Source organism: Oryx dammah, unplaced genomic scaffold (genome assembly GCF_014754425.2).
Source record: "Oryx dammah isolate SB20612 unplaced genomic scaffold, SCBI_Odam_1.1 HiC_scaffold_13, whole genome shotgun sequence".
NCBI classification, from domain to species: Eukaryota; Metazoa; Chordata; class Mammalia; order Artiodactyla; family Bovidae; genus Oryx; species Oryx dammah.
Window position 1 is genome coordinate 8,536,143 of NW_024070197.1, and position 21,658 is coordinate 8,557,800.

Sequence of the window (21,658 nt, forward strand, 5' to 3'; positions counted from 1 at the left end):
GGAAGACATTGGGGAGTTTAAGTTAGGGATGAGGGATGCAGGTGGGGAAGGGGTAGGAAGTGGGCTTCAAGATGCGGAAGAGGTTGAGGTTGGTTTGGGACATGGGGAGACTGGTCGGAGGTGGGTTTAAAGATGAGCTTCCCAGGTGGCCGCTAGTGGTAGAGAACTTGCCTGCCAATGCAGGAGACATAAGAGACACAGCTTTGGTCCCTGGGTCAGGAAGACCCCGTGGAAGAGGGTGGGCAACCCACTCCAGTATTCTCGCCTGGAGAATCCCAAGGACAGAGGAACCTGGTGCACTATAGTCCATGGGGTTGCAAAGAGTCAGACACGACTGAAGCGACTTAGCAGGCACGCACAGGTTTAAAGACAGGAAAGTTTAGGGATGGGTTTGGCTCTGGTGGTGGGGATGGAGATGAAGTTGATGATCAAGGCAGCAATGGGGTTCAGCTTGGGGGGCTGTTGCCGACACCTCCAGACCTCCCCTCTCACTCAGACCCTCCCTCAGCCCAAGCAGAGGAGCAGAACAAGGTGCTCCACGGTGGACCCTGTGAGCAGACGTCTCACCCCTACCAAGCTGCCCTCTACACGTCGGGCCACTTGCTCTGCGGAGGCGTCCTCATTCACCCGCTGTGGGTCCTCACCGCTGCCCACTGCAAAAAACCGTGAGTGTCCTCGCTGCCGCTAGGCCCTGCGGGGTTCTTGCAGAATTGCGTGACTCCCATGTCATGACGCTGTCTGATAACCAGGCTCAACTACTGCTGCTGCTGCTGCTAAGTTGCTTCAGTTGGGTCCAACTCTGTGCGACCCCATAGACAGCAGCTCAACTGGCCAGTATTTAATTGAGTACAGTATCCATGCCAGGCAGTGTCTGGGGCCTTGGGGGGTGGGGGGACAGAGCAGTGAGGAAAACAAGCAAAACTGCTGCTTTAATAAACCGACCTTCTAAATGGGGAAGGAGGACCTTCCCGGGCCCTGTAGGGAGGGGTGGATTTAACTCCAAGTGCAGGGGGAGTCCCCCTAGGGTTTTCATCAGGGAAGCAGCAAGTTCCGGTTTACAGTTTTAGGAGCACCCTGAAAAGGGCTGCCCAGGTGGCACTAGTAGTAAAGAACCCGCCTGCCAGTGCAAGAGATGCAAGAGACATGGGTTCAATCCCTGGCTCAGAAACATCCCCTGGAGAAGGAACTGTAACCCGTTCCAGCATTCATTCCTGGAGAATCCCGTTGACGGAGGAGCCTGGCCGGCTACACAGTCCGTGGAGTCGTAAGAGTCAGACACGACTTGGCAACTAAACAACCACTGGCCCAGGACCAATCCTCAGGGCGCTAATAATCAGTAGTTAGAGGAACAGCAGCCTCCATTTTTTTCAGTGCTAACTATGGACCATGTGTCTAGTTAGGCACACGGAATCCCGCACAGTGAAAGAAAGAAAGAAATTGAAGTCGCTCAGTCGTGTCCGATTCTTTGCGACCCAGTGGACTGTAGCCTACCAGGCTCTTCCGTCCATGGAATTTTCCAGGCAAGGATACTGAAGTGGGTTGCCATTTCTTTCTCCAGGGGATCTTCCCAACCCAGGGATCAAACCCGGGTCTCCCCAATTGCAGGCAGACACTTTACCATCTAGGCCATCAAGGAAGCCCAGTAACAGACTTTTTAGACCCATTTTGCAGATGTAGAAGCTGAAGCTCAGAGAAGTAACAAGTGATAAACCAAGAGGTGTCATGCCCCAGTGGCGTCAGGAGGAGACCTGTCTCCCCACTTGCAGGGTCAAGGACTCAAGGACCTCCAGGGTGGTCTCCCCCAAACACAGGGAAACCTGGCTTCACTCTCGCCATCCTCATTCATTTATTCAGTGCACATTGACCAAAGGCAGCCATAAATGCTAGATTTGAGCTGGGCCATGGGGACTAGGCAAAGATGGAGCGAGCTACCCAGAATCTCTGCCCTTTGGAACACTGGAGTAGAAAGGCACCGGAAGACAGTTGTCAAATCCTTGGGGGAAGACAAAAAAGAAATATATAATCACAAATTACTCTAAGCCCAATGAAAGGGAAAAACAGGGGTGGCTCCATGAGAGAAAAGAACAGAAGTACCTGCTTTAGACTGAAGAGGGTATCAGGAAGGACTTTCTGATGAGATAAAATTTAAGCTGAGGCACAGAAAATGAACGAGAAAGGGGAACCAAATGAAGAAGCAGGCTGAGCATCCCGGGTGGAAGAAATGAAGGCCCAAAGACCCGAGGTGGCAACAGTCTGAAGAGTTCTAAGGAAAATGACCGGTTCACTGAGGGTCAGAGAATAGTGGGATTAGGCACGTGAGCTTTATTCCGAGGGTAATAGGGAACTACAGAAAGTTTTTGAGCAAGGGAGCAACGCTTTGATCCATTTCACCAATATTTTTTCAATGTCTGTCATAGGCCAGACACTGGTCTAGGTGCTAAGGAGGATATATCTGACTAAAACAAAAATCTCATCTTTTTAAAAAATAATATATATATATTTTTATTTTTGGCCGTACTGAGTCCTCATTACTGCACAAGTGAGAGCTACTTTCTAGCTGCGGTGGGAAGGCGTCTCACTGCTATCATTTCTCTTGTTGCAGAGCACAGGCTGTAGCACGTGAGGGCTTCAGATGTTAGTTGTGGCTGTGGGCTCAGTAATTGTGGTGCATGGGCTTGGTTGCTCCGCAGCATGTAGGATCTTCCCAGACCAGGGATCGAACCCATGTCCCCTGCACTGACAGATGAATTCTTAACCACTGGACCACCAGGGAAGTCTGAATATTTGCACTGTGATTGAGTCTCCAGGGAAGGCTGCACTGAGAAGGTGACATTAGAAGGAGGTGAGAGAGTGAGGCATGCAGGTATCTGGGAGAAAGAGTTGCTGGCAAGTGGAACAACCAGTGCAAAGGTCCTGGGGTGAGAGGATGACTACTGTGTCCAAGGAAAGGCCGGGAAGCCTGTGTGGCTGGAGCAGAAAGAGAACGAGAGTGGGACACAGCTGACGGATAATGGGGACAGATTGTGCAGAACTTTATGGACCACAGTGGGCATTTTGGCCTTTATTCTGAGCAAGATGGGAGTCATGGGAGGGTGCTGAACACAGGAAGTACACGGCTGGCTTGTATTGTTAAAATAGCCCTGGCTGCTTTGTGGAAGACAGACTAGAGAGGACCAAAGGTAGAAACCAGGAGTCCAGTGAGGCTGCGGTCCAGGTAAGAGATTATGGTGGCTCAAACCAAGATGGTAGCAGTCGGGGAGGAGAGAAGTGGTCAGATTCTGGATATGCTTTGGTGAGACAAAAAGATTTCTGGACAGCTTGGATATGAAGCAATACGTAAAGGGTCGCAAATAGCCTCCAGGGTTATTCTGAAAGGATGGATTTGTCATTTGCTGAGCTGGGAAGACTGTGAGGCAAGCAGCAGGCCAGATGGTTCGTGGTGTACCAGGCTACCCCATCTCCCACCGTAGCCCCCTCTGGAGTCTCAGCTGCAGTCCAAAGGGCTCCAGGTGAGACCCCGGCCTTTCCTTTCCCAGGAATCTGCAGGTCTACCTGGGGAAGCACAACCTTCAGCAAAGGGAGTTTTTCCAGGAGGAGAGCTCTGTCGTCCGGACCGTGGCCCACCCGGGCTACAACGCTGCCACCCACGACCAGGACATCATGCTGCTGCGTCTGTCACGGCCGGCCAGGTTCTCCGAACACATCCAGCCTCTGACCCTGGAAAGAGACTGCTCAGCCAACCACACCAGCTGCCACATCCTAGGCTGGGGCAAGATGGCAGACGGTCAGTAGGGGGAGAATGATGTGGTGACCTGTCATCACCGGGTGATGGGTCATGGTTGGGGGAGATGGTTCATGGTGATAGTCAGTGGGAGAGTGAATCAGTGGGTGAAAGTTCAATGGGGAGGGAGGGCAAATAGGAGAGCTGGGCTAACAAGTGAACAGCCAGGGAAGAGAGCAGACCAACAGCTGGTCGAAATGGAGTTGTGGGACATGACATGAAGGGTCAATGAGGAGGGAAGGTCCGTGCGGAGATATCCATCAGGAAGGGGGCCAATTGTCAAAAAGGAATGATCAGGATGATCAAGAAAGGATAAACAGAGGAGGGACTAATGGAAGAAGAGAGATCAATAAAGCAGGAAGCCAGCTGAAGGATGTTGATCAAGAAAGCGAACAGTGTAGAGAAAACTGATGGTGGAGGAGAGAAGAGAAGAGTCAAAGGTCAAGAGAGGTCAGTAGATAAAGGACTAGAGGCAGAAATAAACCCAATAGATCAGCAGGACAAACGGAGGGTGGGCCTGTGAATGAAGAGCCAAAAAAGAAGGGGGAATCAACAGGGGAACACGAGGCCATTTAGGAAACAACCAATGAGGGCGCACAGCTTTGGATGAAGGGCCAATAGGAAGGGAGAACTAATGAGGAAAGAAGGGACCAGTTAGGAAAGGCACACAGTCAAGTGGTGACCAATCAGGGTGAGCCAATGGGAAAACAGGTCCAGTGAAGGAGGAAGGGATATAATAGAGGAGCGACTAATAGAGGAAGAGAACACTGAAGAAGGCGGGACCAGTGGAAAAGTGACAAGTGGAGGCTGGACCTAAGAGAAAGGGAAAAACAACAGGAAATGAAGACTGAACTGTAGGCTGGAAAAGACTCTTAAGAATACCTTGGGCTTCAAGGAGATCAAACCAGTCAATTCTAAAGGCAATCAATCCTGAATATTCATTGGAAGGACTGATGCTGAAGCTGAAACTCCAATACTTTCGCCACCTGATAAGAAGAACTGACTCACTGAAAAAGACCCCGATGCTGGGAAAGACTGAAGGCAGGAGAAGAAGGGGACGACAGAGGATGAGATGGTTGGATGGCATTACTGGCTCAATGCACATGAGTTTGAGCAGGCTCCAGGAGTTGGTGATGGATGGGGAAGCCTGGCATGCTGCAGTCCATGGGGTTGCAAATAGTCAGACATGACTGAGCGACTAACCTGACTGAGAGAAGGGGTAATTAATGAGGAAGACAGGCCAATGGGAGGGAAGAGTGATGGAAAGAAGGACCAGTCAGGAGTCAGGCAGTGGAAATGGGTGTTGAGAAAGAGTGACAAACAGGAATAAAGGAACCAGTGGGAAATAGGAACCATTAGGGAAGGGAGGATTTATAGATGTTGGAGGATCAATGAGAAGGGTGGACTGTGAAGTGATCGTGGCCCATCTTTCTGTGCAGGTGAATACCCCAACACCATCCAGTGTGCATACATCCACCTAGTGTCCCGTGAGGAGTGTGAACATGCCTACCCTGGCCAGATCACCCAAAACATGGTGTGTGCCGGGGATGAGAAGCATGGGAAGGACTCCTGCCAGGTGAGGACGCCGGGACCCGTCGGCTACATGGCCAAGGACGTAGACAGGCAGGAAGAGACAGACACATAGACCAAATGGAAGGGACAGACACACATAGAGCGAAGTTGGGAGAGAATCAGAGGCATGAAAAGAGAGAGAGAGATTCAATTCCATACACAGAAACACAGACAGGGACAGGTAGAGACAAAAAGCCAATTAACAGAGACAGGAAGTGCAGAGACAAGGATGGAGATGAAGAGATCAAGAACCAGAGAGACACAGTCAGGAGGCAGATGGTGCCAGGAGACTGTCCCCCCTCCAACAGAGCCCCCACCATCCTGCTTGGAAATAGCCAAGCTGTGCAGAAGGGAGACCCTAGCCAGGGTCTCCATCCTCTCTCCCAAATACCTTTAACTTGGGTTCCGGCCACATCGTCCATTGGATCTCTCCTTCTGATGCCCAAACTGACCCCTCTGCATTGGAGGATTTGCAGAGACCACCCAAGAGGGAGAAGGAAACAAAGCTAGAGAAAGGTGATGCCCAGTGACTTGGATGCAAGGAAAGGGCAGGAAGAGAAGCCGCATTTCTGAGACTGTCCATCCTCCCTTTAGAGATGTCTGTGTTTCTGAGTCTCCCTCAGTCTCTATTCCCCTGACTGTGACTTTGTGTCTGTCTGTCTGTCTTTCTTTGTATATAAGTCATTCTCTCCATCTCTGAGTATCTCCCCCCGCCCCCCTGTATGTCTCTCTGTGTCTCCTTCTGTTTTTCTTTCTTTTTTTTTAGAGTAGATTTTTAAAGTTATTTGTTTATGGTTGCGCTGGGTCTTCGTTGGGACTTTCTCTAGTTGCAGTGAGCGGGGCTGCTCTCTCATCGTGGATGGGCTTTTTATCGCGGTGACTTCTCTCGCTGTGGAGCACGGACTCTGGGCACACGGGCCTCAGGAGTGGTGGCACGGAGGCTCACTGGCTGCAGCAGAGCCTTAGCGGCTCCATGGCACATGGACTCTTCCCAGAACAGGGATCGCACCCACATCCCCTGCACAGGCGGCTTCCTGGTCCACTGTACCCCCAGGGAAGTCGCCATCTCTTTTTCTTTCTCCTGCGGCTCTGTGTCTGACTCTGTTCCCCTCTTCACCCACAGGGCGATTCCGGGGGTCCGCTGGTGTGTGGCGACCGCCTCCGAGGCCTCGTGTCATGGGGTAATGTCCCCTGCGGCTCCAAGAAGAAGCCGGGCGTCTACACTGACGTCTGCAGATACGGTCACTGGATCCAAAGAGTCATTCAGGCCAACTGATCCTGACCTGTGACCTCCACCTCTTGACCTCTTCCCCCTCTCCTGCCCACACCCGATCCTAATGCTTAATGAAAAGCCATGACACCACAGTGCAAACCCTTCCTGATTCTACCCCAGCCCCACACTCTCATCACTACGTGTGATGGTGGACACGGGCCAAGGTCTTACCCCCGCCGCTAACAGAATACAAACAATTCCCTTCCAGCGATCTCTCCCTCCCTTGATGACCCCATGGGCTCAATTTCTTCTACAGAGAAGTGGTCTCTTGTCTGGCCAAAGTCGAGTTGGGGGGTCCTGGCTCCCCCACCACTTGCTAGCCATGTCTCCACAGGAACTGCCTTCCTTCACTGTGTAGGTTTTCTCCCCTGTAAAAATGAGGACAAGAATCATACGTGCCTCATCAGGCAGTGGCTGTGGTGGGGGAGATTGAAGGTTGTAAAAGTGTGAAACACAAACAACAGTGCCTGGCACACCCACGTGAACAATAAAAGAGTGAATTTTATTATTTGTGGTGCTTGTTTTGCTTTTATGCCTCATCTGCCCCTCTGAAGCTCGGATATCCTTAGTCCTCTTTCACAACCCAACTTGATCTTCCTCCCTCTCAGGGGAGATGTCCTTGATTCCTCCACCTTGTGCCAGCCCTGCCCGAAGGTGGCTTTCTCCACTAAACTCCCCTTGTAGCAGCATAAGCAGGGAGATGAGAGGGCTGGGAGGCCACTGTGAGTGGATAAGAGTGATGGGAGATGAGAGGAGAGCGCAGGGACCAGATCCCAAAGGACCTCAGACCCCAGGTTGGGAGTCTGGGGCTTCTCCTGAGGGTAGTGGGGAGCCATGGAAAGAGTGTGAGTATGAGCAGCTCTGGGACCACATGCAGGATGGACCAGAAGGGAGAGATGATGCGGGGTGAGCAGGGGCTGGAGCTGGGAGGGCTGGAGAAGGGAGGCTGAATTTGAGTATGCAGTAGGGAGGTGCTTGGGTCAGGAGCATTCTCAGGATGCTAACGACCTGTAGAAAAATCTGGGTGAGGCAGGGAGGCAGCTGTGAGAACTTCCGATGTGTCCTTGACATGGTAAATTATCCAGGATGGTGGGAGCTGGGGTTTGAGGCTGGAGAAGTGGGTGATGGGGCTGGGAATGTAGGTCAGTGGAAGATGGCGCTGGGTCCTGAGTGCCAGGCAGAAGAACTTGACCTTGATCCTGAGGGCCTTGAGAAAAGGACGGACAGGGTCAGAGGCAGATATGTGAAAGATCGCACTGCAGCCCAGTTGAGGGGAGAGGAGGGGGATGGGCAAGGAAGTGGAGAGACCAGAGACACTCCCCCCAAATGAGGGGAGCAGACAGGCAGAACTGGGTGAAGACCCAGGCTTGCATGTGCCTGCCGAGCTTCTTCCACCCGCAGGCAATGCGCACGACCCCACACTGACGTTCACGCCCTGTCCTCAGAAAGACCCTCCTCACTTAGTCCCACTGCACGAGCTCTGAGAAAGACAAAAGGCCATCTAAGTCAGCAATCCTCCCGGGAAGCTGAACGGAGCAGTAAATGGGTCCCCAGAGAAAGGGAAACGAGGGTCCAACTTGGGAGCTGAAGTTTGGAGCAGAAGTTAGGATCAGAGGGAGGGTCAGAGACCATGGTCCATTTGCTTCACCAAGATGAATGGCAACCGTAGTTTTGCCCTGCAGGGTAGAATGATGTCAGAAATCATCACAGAGTGGCCATTCCAGACGGTCTCTAGATCCTAAAGATCTTTAGAGCTGAGAAAAAGCGCACTCAGATGTCTCAAGAACCAAAGGAAGGTGAAATTTGAAATTAGCACAGCATGGTAAATCAACTCTACTTCAATAATAAATTAAAATGCAAAAAAGAACTCCCCCCAAACCAAAGCAAGCAAACAAAAAAACTTTCTGGAATTTGGAATTAAAAAGGTGAGTGAGCTAAGCTTAAGAGACTAAGAAAGAAGTAGGATGCAGGATTTGTTACGTTAATGCATGAAATATTCATTGCAATAGGCAAAATAAGCTTCAGACTCTTTTGTTTTGACTTTTTCCCCCCTACACACTGAAACCAGCCTCGGGCTCTAAATCCTCCCAGTCAACGGTTCTGGATTACAGAGGTGAACAAGACAGCTCAAGTTTTGCCCTCAAGGAACATGAGCTCTGCAAAAGCAGCATCTCCAGACGCCCTTGTCTGGTTTTGTTCACAGAGAGACCTGAGTTGGCACACAGTAGGTACTCAGGAAGTAGGTGTTAGATGAGTCCTTGGCTCTTACATCCTAGCAGAAACAGAGACTTGGAGACACAGTTAAAGACAGATGCAGAGAGCTGGGGGGCAGACCGAAAGAAGAGCCTGGATGGTAAGAGGCCAGGAGAGGCAGCCCCAGATGGCCCAGAACCAGGGAGGGAGTAGGCACCCTTTGGGTCCCCACCCAGCGCCCCATTTCCTGAGGGGCCAGGAGCCACCTACCCCTTCTCCCAGCCTCTTGGCTTCCTTCCCCATTGGCAGGTGGCCCTGCCCAACTCTCGCCCACACCTGGCTGTGGGCAGCAGTCTGTGGAAGGCATCTGCGGGGGCCCCTAGACCAGATCCCTGCCCCTTTCTGCCCCCAACGCACCAGGTCCTGGATGCGAGTCAGGAGGAGGCGTTGAGGGGGTCCCTCGGCACCGTGGCCGGAGTCTTCCTGGCCCCAGATGGACAGCGAGGGAGACAGAGGGACAGAGAGATGCGGAGATATACGCATTCAATGACAGAGAGAGAGAGGGAAAGAGGGAGAAGGGGAAGAAGGAGAAGAAGATGCAGAGACAGAAATAGAGATAGGAGACAGGGAAGGGTAGAGTCAGAAAAGAGAGAGGTAACAGAAAAGATACAGAAAGAGACCCAGGATGTGGAGAAAGAGGTTAACTGACAAGCACAGAAACACATAAAAGGGCATGAACAAATTTTGGAGGTGATGGATACATTTGTTATCCTGGTTGGGGTGATGGTTGGATGAATGTGGGTCAGAACGCATCACGTTGTACGTATTGAACATGAGCATTTTATTGTAGCTCAGTCATACCGCAATAAAGCTGTACGAAATAAAGCAGAAAGGGACACTGGTTGGGCGCCTTAATACTGAAAGGGACTCAGAAAGATTCCAAGGCAAGCGGAACACAGAGAGAAGCCTAGAGCAGAGGGAGGAGGGCAGGGGAAGCCGAACGATAGAAGGCGCAGGGAAGACGGAAAACCGAGCCCAGCGCGCCTCCGACAGGGCGAGGCGCTGGGTTTGAGGCTCGGGGAGGCCCCGGGGCCAGAACTCTGGAGACCCCTCCCCATCCCGGGGCCAGGGAGGTAGGGAGTGGCTTTCGCGACTGGGTGGGGGGGATGCTCTGGGGGCGGAGGTGGGGGGAAGGCGGGAGGAGTGATTGCTAAAGCCCGGCAGGGCGCCTCACTACCCGGGAATGCGCCCCGGGGATCAGTGGGTGGTTATAACCCAGGCCGGTGCCAGGAGCCGAGGAGGAGGAGGAGGTGGCGGCTGCAGGACCGCGGCGGCGGCGGCGGCGGCCTGAGAGTCTGCGGCTGAGCCGGGAGCCGGGTCCCCACCCCCAACCTGGGGGACGCGGCAGGTGAGCCCTGGGGAGGGGCGAAGGGACGCAGACGGCTTCGCGTGGGCTCTGGTCTGGGAAGGATGAGTCCGGGTCCTCTCTCCATCCCATGTCCATCCTCGCTAGGAGACCGGAGTCTAGAATTTCCCCCTAGCCTCAACTCAGCACTCTGGGTTGACTACGTGCTCACGGCCCCTCTCTGCTCTGAGCAACAGCGTGTGGAAGGAGATGGGGGTGGGATAAGTGGTCCCAGAATCACCCGCCCACCCTCTTCTCCTCCACCCACCTCCATCAGGTGCAAAGACTATGGCTGCAGCAGGAGCCCCCTGGTCCTGGATGGTCCCTGCCCTAATCACAGCCCTGATTCTGGGGGCAACAGGTAACCAGGACCCCAGTGTGTGCACACAGGCCAACCGTGCTGGGGCGGGGTGGGGAGCTGTCAGGGACTCTGTGATCCAGGGGGACCCCGTGTGACTAGTTATGGCCCCAGGGTCGGGTGACTGCGAATCTGCATTTGTGATTGTGTGTGGCGGTGGGACTGCTACATACGTGCGTGTGTGAGTGTAAGTGTGTGTGTGAGTGTAAGTGTGTGTGTGTGTTGCCTTTGCCCATATCAAGTGACTATCTGTGACAGGTGGGACCACCCTTTGAGACTGTACATGTGATCATGTGACTGAGTGTGTGTGCATCTAAGACGATGTGTGTGTCTCAATGATTGTGTGCGTGGCTGTGTGTGGCTGTTCGGCTGTATGGATGCCAGCTGGTTTCTGTCCCTGCATCACAGGCTTGTATCTGACGAAAGTGCTTGGCGCCGTGAAAATGTGTGGCTAGGTGCCTTCAGGTAGCCATCTGTGATTGTGTGATTGTGGCTGGGTGCAAGGTTATGGGTGGTTATGGGTGGCTCTCTTTGTGATGGCTACAGGTATTGCTCACTGGTTTGACAGCAAGGAGATCAAACCAGTCGATCTTAAGGGAAATCAACCCTGAAACACTCATTGGAAGGACTGATGCTGAAGCTGAAGCTCCAGTATTTTGGTCACCTGATGCGAAGAGCCAACTCATTGGAAAAGACGCTGATGCTGGGAAAGATTGAGGGCAGGAGGAGAAGGGGATGACAGAGGATGAGATGGTTGGATGGCATCATTGCTGTAATGGACATGAACTTGGGCAAACTTCAGGAGAGAGTGAGAGACAGGGAGGCCTGGCATGCTGCAGCCCATAGGGTCGCAAAGAGTGAGACACGATTGAGTGACTGAAACAACAACAACTTTGTGTGGTTGATTAAGGCTCTATATATGGGTGACTGTATGTGGCCGTGTGTTTATAGGATGTAGCTCCCTGACCATGGATCGAACCTGGGCCCCCTGCATCGGGAGCTTGGAGTCTTAGCCACTGGACCACCAGGGAAGTCCCCATGACTACGTGTTTATAGGGGTTGTGTGTGTGACCACACAGTGGTGTGTGTGGAGTGCCCATCCCTCCTGTGACAGACCGAGTGTGCGGAAGAGGCTGTCACCATGAGACAGTGGCTGTGTGACAGTGAATGAGGCTAGGTGACTTGCCCTGTGTGATGCTTGGTCCACAGAGCCTGTCTAACCTTGTCACTATGCTGTTGTGCTGTGTGCAGAAGTGAGGGGCAGTCTCTACATGTCTGTGCACAGGGTAAATATATAGATATATATACAGGTCACTAAGGTAGTGTGCGGGTGAGTGAGATCGTGTCAGTTCATTTCAGTCACTCAGTCGTGTCCGACTCTTTGCGATCCCATGGACTGCAGCACACCTAGCTTCCCTGCCCATCACCAATCCCCGGAGCTCACTCAAACTCATGTCCATCAATTCGGTGATACCGTCCAACCATTTCATCCTCTGTCGTCCCCTTCTCCCACCTTCAATCTTTCCCAGCATCAGGGTCTATTCCAATAAGTCAGTTCTTCGCAACAGGTGGCCAACGTATTGAAGCTTCAGCTTCAGCATGAATATTCAGCTCCAGTGAATATTCAGGACTGATCTCCTTTAGGATGGACTGGTTGGATCTCCTTGCAGTCCAAGGGCCTCTCAAGAATCTTCTCCAACACCACAGTTCAAAAGCATCGATTCTTCGGTGCTCAGCTTTCTTTATAGTCCAGCTCTCACATCCATACATGACCACTGGAAAAGTGTCAGCCTCCCCCGAATGAGTGTACTTGGGGAGCGTGTGCGCCATGAGGCAGAGCTGCGTGTGGGGATGATTCATGTCGCTGTGTGTGCACAGGCGATGAACAGGCGATGGATGACCAGTGATGGAGTGAGGTATCTGGGTCCCTTCGTGCAGGTTTGTGTGAGGAAGAAGGGTGCACATTTGTGTTTTTGAATTCACAAAACAACCCTGCTCTCCACCGCCCCACTCTGATGAACCCTTTCCCCCTGCCCCAGTCTGAGCACTTTTCTTAGTGTCTCTTTTCCTCAACCATCCCCTTGTCCAGACTTTATCCACACTCCGGGGTCCTTGGGCTGTGCCCCTCCACCAAGAAAAGCCCCAACTTCTTTGGGTTTACCTCCTTGGGCCAGGTTCCACCTCCAGTCCTGGCCACAGTTCCTAGAACCCAGCCCTGGCCTCTTCCTCCAACGTTAGGACTCTATAGAATCACTCCTTCACGTGACCCTGGCCTTGGCCTCGCCCAAATCGATTCCAAGCCCCATCCACATTTCAGGCCCTGCCTACACAAGCCCATACCCGGCTCTCTCAAAGGCTTTTCTCCCTCACTTTTGGAAACTAGGCCCCACCCCTTAGGGCTCTAGCCCCGCCCCTCATCCGTCCACTGGCCCCGCCCCCGAGCTCCATCACGCCCACTTTCTGACCCCAGACCCGGTTCTTGCAAACGATGTGGCTTCTTGCGACGACCCGTCTGCCATCGGGCCCTCTGGGAGCACCCAGAACCTCAGGCCTGGGGCGACGGAGGACACCCGGGCGGATGAGAGCAGCAGCCGCATTGTGAATGGGACCGACTGCGAGAGGAACAGCCAGCCGTGGCAGGGTGCGCTGTTGGTGAGATTCAACAAGCTCTACTGTGGGGCCGTGCTGGTGGACCCGCAGTGGCTGCTCACGGCTGCCCACTGCCGCAAGCAGTGAGTGCGGGCTCCAAGAAGAGGGCTGGGGGAGGGGCATGGGGGGGTCTGGTGAGGATGGGATGGGGTCTAGGGAGCAGGAGGTGGCAGAGTTGGGGGTGGGATTTAGAATGGAGCTGGGGAGGAGAGTGGGGCGGGGATGACGTTAGACCGGGAGGGGGTTGTGGTAGGGGATGGGAGTTAGGGATGAGCTGGATTTAAGGCTAGAAATGCAAGCGCTGGATGGTTATGAATGCAAAGCAGGAGACACAGGAGACGCGGGTTCTATCCCTGGGTAGGGAAAATCCCCTGGAGGAGGAAATGGCAACCCACTGCCAGTATTCTTGCCTGGAGAATCCCATGGACAGAGGAGCCTGGTGGGCTACAGTCCATGGGGCTGCAAATAGCTGGACACGACTGAGCGACTTAGCGTGCATGGTTAGATGTGAGATTGAGGATGGCTGTATTTGGGGCTGAGAATGCATTTGTTCATGGTTTTTGTGGGGGGCTTCCATTGTGGCTCAGCTGGTAAAGAACCCGCCTGCAATGCTGGAGACCTGGGTTTGGTCCCTGGGTTGGGAAGACCTCCTGGAGAAGGGAAAGGCCACCCATTCCAGTATTCTGGCCTGGAGAATCCCATGGACAGGGGAGCCTGGTGGGCTACAGTCCATGGGGTCGCAAAGAGTCGGACACGACTGAGCGACTTTCACTTCACTTTCTGTGGGGAAAGGATTAGAGTTGGCGCTGGGGACAGGCTGGAGATGTGTTTGCCATTGTGACTGGGGCGGGGTTAGGCAAAGGGTCGGAGGCAAAGATGGTGTCGGGGATGGATTTGAGGATGGCTGTGGAGTGGGGTTGGGGGTAGGTTTGGCATGGGATTTGGCATTGCATATGGGGATCGGGATCAGAGTCGGTGGGGTGATCAGCACCCACCTTCCTCAGATTTTTCAGAGTCCGTCTTGGCCACCACTCGCTGTCACCCATGTATGAGTCCGGGCAGCAGCTGTTCCAGGGCATCAAATCCATCCCCCACCCTGGCTACTCTCACCCTGGCCATTCCAACGACCTGATGCTCATCAAACTGAACAAAAGGATCCACGAGACTCCATACGTCAGGCCCATCAACATCGCCACCCGTTGTCCCTCTGCTGGGACCAGCTGCCTGGTGTCTGGCTGGGGAACAACCAGCAGTCCCCAGGGTGAGTGTTCGGGTCTCTCTCTCGATGCCCACCTATGTCTGCCTTCTCCATCTCTGAGCACTCTGCCCCTCCCCTGTCTTCCTCACCACCTGCCTCCACTCTGCGGTCTCTCTTTTCGACAGTTACCTTCCCCAAAGCCCTCCAGTGCCTGAACATCACGGTGCTGAGTGACGAGCAGTGCAAGAAGGCCTATCCAAATCAAATAGATAACACCATGTTCTGCGCTGGGGACCAGGCGGGCAGAGACTCTTGCCAGGTAAGGCTGGAGACTTCTCCATTCATTCAGCTGATACACACCGAAACCACCTATGTACCAGGAACCTTGCTGTGTCCTGGGGACCCCGTGATGATCAAATCTGTGAGACCCTCTGTTCCCACAGAGCTCATATTCTGGAGCAACGCTTTCAAGTAAAAATATCATGCGAGCCTTATGGGTAATTTTAAACATTCCGGTAATTGGGTGTAACTTCCTGGATTTCCCTGGTGACTCAGTCAGTAGAATCTGCGTCCAGTGCAGGAGAGCCAGGTTTAATCCCTGAGTCAGGAAGATTCCCTGGAGGAAGGCATGGCAGTCCACTGCAGTATTCTTGCCTGGAGAATCCCATGGACAGAGGAGCCTGATGGGATACAGTCCATGGGGTCACACAGAGAGTCAGACACAACTGAATGAGTAACGCTTTCACCCACAGTTACATGTGGAAAAAAAAAAAAGTAAAAACAAACAGGTGAAATTAACTATTTTAATAATATAGTTTGGGATTTCCCTGGTGGCCCAGTGGTTGAGAATCTACCTTGCATCGCAGGGGACATGGGTTTGATCCCTGGTTCGGGAAATAAACTCCCACATGTCATGGGACAAATAAGCCCACGTGTTGCAATGAAGACTCAGCAAATAATAATAATGATAATGACGATAATAATAATAATGGTGGCTCAATGGTAAAGATGCGCCTGTCAGTGAGGAGACAAAAGTTTGATCTCTGGGTGGGGAAGATCCCTTGGAGAAGGAAACAGCAACCCACTCCAGTATTCCTGCCTGGAGAATCCCGTGGAGAGAGGAGCCTGGTGGGCCACGTGCAATAATAATATATCCTATTTCATCCCATGTATCCTGCTGCTGCTGCTGCTAAGTCACTTCAGTCGTGTCCGACTCTGTGCGACCCGATAGACGGCAGCCCACCAGGCTCCCCCGTTCCTGGGATTCTCCAGGCAAGAACACTGGAGTGGGTTGCTATTTCCTTCTCCAATCCTTGAAAGTGAAAAGTGAAAGTGAAGTTGCTTAGACTCTTTGCGACCCCATGGACTGCAGCCTACCACGCTCCCCTGTCCATGGGATTTTCCAGGCAAGAGTACTGGAGTGGGGTGCCATTGCCTTCTCCGATGTATCCTAAGTACCACCATTTCAAAATGTAATTAACATATAACAATTAGAAATGAGGTGTTTTACATCCTTTGAGTCTCATAGTAAGTCTTTGAAAGCTAGTGTGGATGTTTTTCAATGGTTTTTCTTTTTCCTGTTTTTTTTTTTTTTTCTAGTTTGCTTTTTGTTTGTGCCAATGTGTCCTTTTCCATTGACAGCATATCTTAGTCGGGGCTAGCGGTGTCTCAAGTGCTCAAGAACACCATGTAGCTAGTGGCCACTGCGTCAGACAGCACTCGTCTCAAGGGAGAGATCAAGCCTGTGTTGTATGGACAGGCAGGGTGTGCCCAGAAAAAAGATCCCACATCTAAGGGGCCACCCTTCGTACCACATACATCACATGTGTTCAGTTGCTCAGTCGTGTCTGACTCTTTGCGACCCCATGGACTGTATGTAGCCCGCCAGGCTCCTCTGTCCATGGGATTTCCCAGACAAGAATCCTAGAGTGGGCTGCCACACCCTCCTCCAGGGGATCTTCCCCACCCAGGGATTGAACCCAGGTCACCTGCATGGCAGGCAGATTCTTTACCATCTGAGCCACCAGGGAAGCCCCTGATAAACACCACAGGTTTGTCTTATTTATTTTGCACTTTTCAGGCAAGTGCAGTCTTAAGAGTCTTATCCCCACAAAATCTGTAGTAGGAATGTTTTCTGACAAATGCTCGTAAAACATCTCAAAAATGGAAAACAGGGGTATTTTTTTAAAGGCAGTATTGAATAGACAAGATTGATCACAAAGTTATTGGTGTAGTAAATAAATTTCTAAAAACAATTCTATGGTCAAGAAACTGCATAAACAGCGTAATTTCAGAAAGTGGTAAGGACCATGAAGAAAATAAAATGTAGTTTTATGATAGCAAGTGATGGAGGAGCGACATACGGAAGGGTTTTTGGAAGGACCTTGAAGAGGTGACATCTGAGCAGAGATTGAATGACACACAGGGGCCAGCCTTCCACAAGTTAATGGCAAGAAGAGCATGTGCAAAGGCCCTGAGGCAGGAAGGAGTTCTACTGATTCAAAGAATAAAAAAAAGAGCCAGCATGTTTAGGGGACAGAGGTTGAGAGTGGAAGGATGAGTGGAACCCAGTGTTCAGCAAATACTTCTTGATTCCCAGGACACAGCTTCTTTATGTTTTCATGGCCACTCTATTTGTTGAGGATGACAGAAATTAATGTTACAGCTCAGGACCCTTCCCTGTAGTCAGGTCCCCAAAGAGTCTGGATGCGTGCTAAGTTGCTTCAGTCTAGTCTGACTCTCTGTGATCCCATGGACTGTAGCCCGCCAGACTTCTCTGTCCATGGGATTCTCCAGGCCGAGAATAATGGAGTGGCTTGCCATTTCCTTCTCCAAGGTATCTTCCCAACCCAGGGATCTCTTTTGTTTCCTGAATTTGGCAGGTGGATTCTTTACCACTAGTGCCACCTGGGAAACCTCCCCCCTCCAAAGGAGCCCTCCTCCCTCTAGAGGAATGTAAATTAACAAGCTCTCTGCTGGCAGGATGTATGTTCAGTAATACTGGTGTTTAGTAAGCTGTGGGCTCAGACAGCACTCCAGACCCATTCTGATGTCTGAGGAAAGCTCCCCTACCCCAAAAATCTTACAAATGTAACAATTGCAAAAACTTCCCGGGTCCACCAGCTTAATCTCTGTTCCCAGTTAACACTGGAAGCACACACATCTGGATGGAGGGGTTTTTATGAGAAGAAAGCACATCTGATTCAGATACCAAAATCTTAAAAAAAAAAAAAAAAAAAAAAAGCTTTAAATTTTGTATTGGGGTGGAGCCAATCAACAATGTTGTGACAGTTTCTGGTGAACAGCAAAGGGACCCAGTCAAACACATGACATGTATCCATTCTCCCCCCAAACTCCCCTCCCAGCCAGGCTACCACATGACATTGGGTTCCACATTCTCTACAGTAGGTCGTTAGTGGTTATCCATTTGAAATAGAGCAGCACATACATGTCCATCCCAAACTCCCTAACTATCCGTTCCCCTTGGCATGCGTAAATTGTTCTCTAAGCCTGTGACACTCTTTCTGTTTTGTAAATAAGATCATGTGTATCATTTCTTTTTAGATTCCACATAAAAGAGATGTTTCTCCTTCTCTGTCTGTCTTACTTCACTCCGTATCCAGAAGTCAACATCATAAAATACGTAGCCTTTCTGTAGCCAAGGGTAGTACCTTGGTTTTTTTTTCCTAAACCTCAAGTGGCTTTTTCATACCCGAATGCGGTCTGGGCGTGGCCACTAAAAGCAAGAAGTAATAACAATCACACTAATACTATAATAATAGGAGCTAATTAATTGCCAGACACTCTTTTTAAGTGGTTCAGAAGCATCAGCTCAATTAACCCATTTAACCATTATTATTAACTCTGTTTTACAGACAAGGAGCCAAGGCTCAGAGCAGTTAACTCACTGCCAAGCGAAAGGAACTCTACAGGGATATTAAACAAGAGCAAACAAAAAAGAGAGAAATTAAACCACAAAAAAGTGGAAATTTAGCAATTGGAGCAGCAGAGCTTTTTTTGCCTGGAAAACAGCATCTGCATTATAATACGAGAAGAAGCCAGGTCGGAGGGATTTTGCATAAACATAAACAAGAAGTGACAGGAAAAATGCCGAGTATTATTATAGGAAGGGTAATTACAGGGAGCTAAGGGAATTAAGCACAGGCAACCGAAATTAGTCCGTGAGAGCGATCCTCAATTCTGAACCCCCAGGGAACCTGTGACAATGCCTGGAGATGTTTTTGGTCATCTCAATGTGTCTGGGGAGGGAGGGAGCTCCTGGTGTGTAGTGGCTGGAGGGCTGCTGCTAAAGGTCTTACAATGCACAGGACAGCCGCCCACAGTGAAGAACCGTCTGGTCCCAGGGGGTTTCCCACATGGCTCAGTGGTAAAGAATCCACCTGCCAGGTTCCATCCCTGAGTCAGGAAGGTCCCTTGGAGGAGGAAATAACAACCCATTCCAGTATTCTTGCCAGGAGAATCTCATGGACAGAAGAGCCTGGCGGGCCACAGCCCATGGGATCGCAAAGAGTCAGACACGACTACATGACTGAGCAAGCTTGCAGAATGTTAGCAATGCCAGGCTGAAAAAGCTTCACCCAGGGGTTAACGACTGCTCCTCTGCAAAAGTGAGGTATAGGTACAAGACAGATTGGTGTCAAGGATGGGTGAAGAGTGAGGAAGGGAAAGGAAGGCGTGTCCAGGAGGAGAAACTAAGTATTCCAAGGTTGGAGGGAAGAGGGAGAAAGAAGGAAACAAAGAGACAGGCCGTGAGGGAGACAGACAGAAAAGAGGTTGGGCTTTGGGTAGAGCGGGACAAAGGGTCAGCGCGTGTTAGTCACTCAGTCATGTCCGACTCTCTGTGACCCCATGGACTATAGCCCGCCAGGCTCCTCTGTCCATGGGATTCTCCAGGCAAGTATACTGGAGTGGGTAGCCATTCCCTTCTCCAGGGAGTCTTCCTGATCCAGGTAATCAAACCCAGGTCTCCTGCATTGCACGCAGATTCTATACCATCTGAGCCACCTGAGAAGCCCAGAGAGGGACAAAGGGGGTTTCTGAAGGGTGGGCTTGGGGTGAAAGAGCGACATGCTCTCCGTGTGTCTCTTTACCTGTGTCTCGCCCTCTGGTGTCTTCCTCATCTGTGTGACCCCCTCCTTCCACCTCCCCGCATCGCTGCCTCTCTGTGCCTCCCTCTCTCCTCCACAGGGTGATTCCGGGGGCCCCGTGGTCTGCAATGGTTCCCTGCAGGGCCTCGTGTCCTGGGGAGACTTCCCCTGCGCCCAGCCCAACAGACCCGGCGTCTACACCAACCTCTGTCGCTTCACCAAGTGGATCCAGGACACTATCAAGTGCAATTCGTGATTCATTCCTGGACCGGGCATTCTGGACTCCCCTCGCCCCCCGATCCCCCCACAAGGCCCCGCCCGTACAGGCACCCTGACACTCCTTCCAGACCCCAGTTCCTTCCCTAAAATGTTGAGGTTGCTCATCTCTCCAGTGCTGCCCTCCACTTGGAGTCAAGATCCTCCTCCCCGGACAGTGGAGAGACCAGTCCTTCTGTTTGGATCCTGAAGACAGTCCCCATAACACCCAGGGCTAAGGCTGCAACTCAGTCTCCCCAGTGCTTCCTTCCTCAAGTCCAGAGTCCACCTTGTCTGCAGCTGTGACCCAGATTTGATCCCAGAAATAAAGCATCTGAGAAGCGGGCTCCGTGTGTAGTCTCTTCCTTGAACGGCCGAGCGGCCAGGAACAAGTCACTGGCCCCTCTGCACTGCCGCTTGCTCTGTTGGCTCATCTTTGCGACTGCAGGAAACAGAGATTCCTTCGATCAGCTTTTCAGTTTATTCACAAATGCTGATCGACTGACGATTTCCTGCCAGGAATGGGTCCACATGCTGCGGATACTACAGCGGGCAGAACAGAAAAGATAGACAGACACATTTTATACTCTAATAAGTGTGTAAGTGATATGAGTAAAAGGAGAACAGGCCTGGGGGAAGAAAAGGAATGTTGGGGGAGGGGCGTATTTATACCAGATGGTCCGAAGGGTGTGGGGGAGCAGTAGCCACCCCCACCCTCATCCCAAGGTGTCCACATCTTAATCCTTGGAATCTGTGAATATGTGACATCATGTGTGTGTTAGTTTGCTCAATCGTGTCCGACTCTTTGCGACCCCATGGACTGCATGAAGCACACCAGGCTCCTCTGTCCATGAGATTCTCCAGGCAAGGATACTGGAGTGTGTTGCCATTTCCTTCTTCAGGGGTTCTTCACGACCCAGGAATCGAACCCAGGTCTCCAGCATTGCGGGCAGGTTCTTTACTGTCTGAGCCACCAGGGGAGCTTCATGACTTTACATGGCAAAGGATGTTGCTGCTGTTGCTGCTAAGTCACTTCAGTCGTGTCCGACTCTGTGCGACCCCATAGACGGCAGCCCATCAGGCTCCCCCGTCCCTGGGATTCTCCAGGCAAGAACACTGGAGTGGGTTGCCATTTCCTTCTCCAGTGCATGAAAGTGAAAAGTGAAAGTGAAGTCGCTCAGTTGTGTCTGACTCTTAGCGACCCCATGGACTGCAGCCCACCAGGCTCCTCCGTCCATAGGATTTTCCAGGCAAGAGGACTGGAATGGAGTGCCATTGCCTTCTCCAAGGATTTTGAGAGGGAGAGGCCAATACAATCCAAAGGGCCCTTACAGGAAGGAAGCAGGGTAGGAAGTCAAAATGAGAGATAGACTGGACGATGCTATGCTGATGGTTTTGAAGATGAAGGAAGGAGCCGTGAGCCTAGGAATCAGTTCAGTTCAGTTCACTCAGTCGTGTCCGACTCTTTGCAACCCCACGAACCTCAGCACACAAGTCCACCCTGTCCATCACCAACTCCCGGAGTTCACTCAAACCCATGTTCATCGAGTCGGTGATGCCATCCAACCATCTCCTCCTCTGTCGTCCCCTTCTCTTCCTGCTCTCAATCTTTCCCAGCATCAGGGTCTTTTCAAATGAGTCAGCTCTTCACATCAGGTGGCCAAAGTATTGGAGCTTCAGCTTCAACATCAGTCCTTCCAATGAACACCCAAGACTGATTTCTTTTAGGATGGACTGGTTGGATCTCCTTGCAGTCCAAGAGACTGTCAAGAGTCTTCTCCAACACCACAGTTCAAAAGCATCAATTCTTCAGCACTCAGCTTTCTTTACAGTCCAACTCTCACATCCATACATGACTACTGGAAA

The 21,658-nt window shown here is 51.6% G+C and overlaps 2 protein-coding genes across 5 annotated transcripts in view; both read left to right on the top strand.

The window, feature by feature from the left end:
• Positions 1-7,131, top strand: part of KLK6 (kallikrein related peptidase 6) — an 8,582-nt gene extending 1,451 nt beyond the window's left edge. For all 4 annotated transcript variants that reach the window (XM_040252184.1, XM_040252187.1, XM_040252188.1 and 1 more), the window contains 4 exons: positions 509-665; positions 3,537-3,784; positions 5,221-5,357; positions 6,477-7,131. In XM_040252184.1, coding sequence (XP_040108118.1) covers positions 509-665; positions 3,537-3,784; positions 5,221-5,357; positions 6,477-6,629 — 695 coding nt within the window. In that variant the 3' untranslated portion in view covers positions 6,630-7,131. The remainder of the gene's footprint in view (positions 1-508; positions 666-3,536; positions 3,785-5,220; positions 5,358-6,476) is intronic.
• Positions 7,132-10,137: 3,006 nt separating this feature from the next.
• Positions 10,138-20,138, top strand: KLK5 (kallikrein related peptidase 5). Its single transcript, XM_040252161.1, has 6 exons — positions 10,138-10,227; positions 10,502-10,585; positions 13,053-13,314; positions 14,236-14,492; positions 14,615-14,748; positions 19,638-20,138. Exons 2-6 carry the CDS (start codon positions 10,513-10,515, stop codon positions 19,791-19,793), a joined length of 882 nt encoding a protein of 293 aa, XP_040108095.1. The 5' UTR covers positions 10,138-10,227; positions 10,502-10,512; the 3' UTR covers positions 19,794-20,138.
• Positions 20,139-21,658: the final 1,520 nt, after the last annotated feature.

Bases quoted from the DNA above. Each gene is read 5' to 3' on its own strand.
- KLK5 (XM_040252161.1), top strand. From the start codon at position 10,513: ATGGCTGCAGCAGGAGCCCCCTGGTCCTGGATGGTCCCTGCCCTAATC. The intron at 10,586-13,052 runs GTAACCAGGACC...TTCTGACCCCAG, and splicing joins CCTGATTCTGGGGGCAACAG to ACCCGGTTCTTGCAAACGAT. The intron at 14,493-14,614 runs GTGAGTGTTCGG...TCTTTTCGACAG, and splicing joins AACAACCAGCAGTCCCCAGG to TTACCTTCCCCAAAGCCCTC.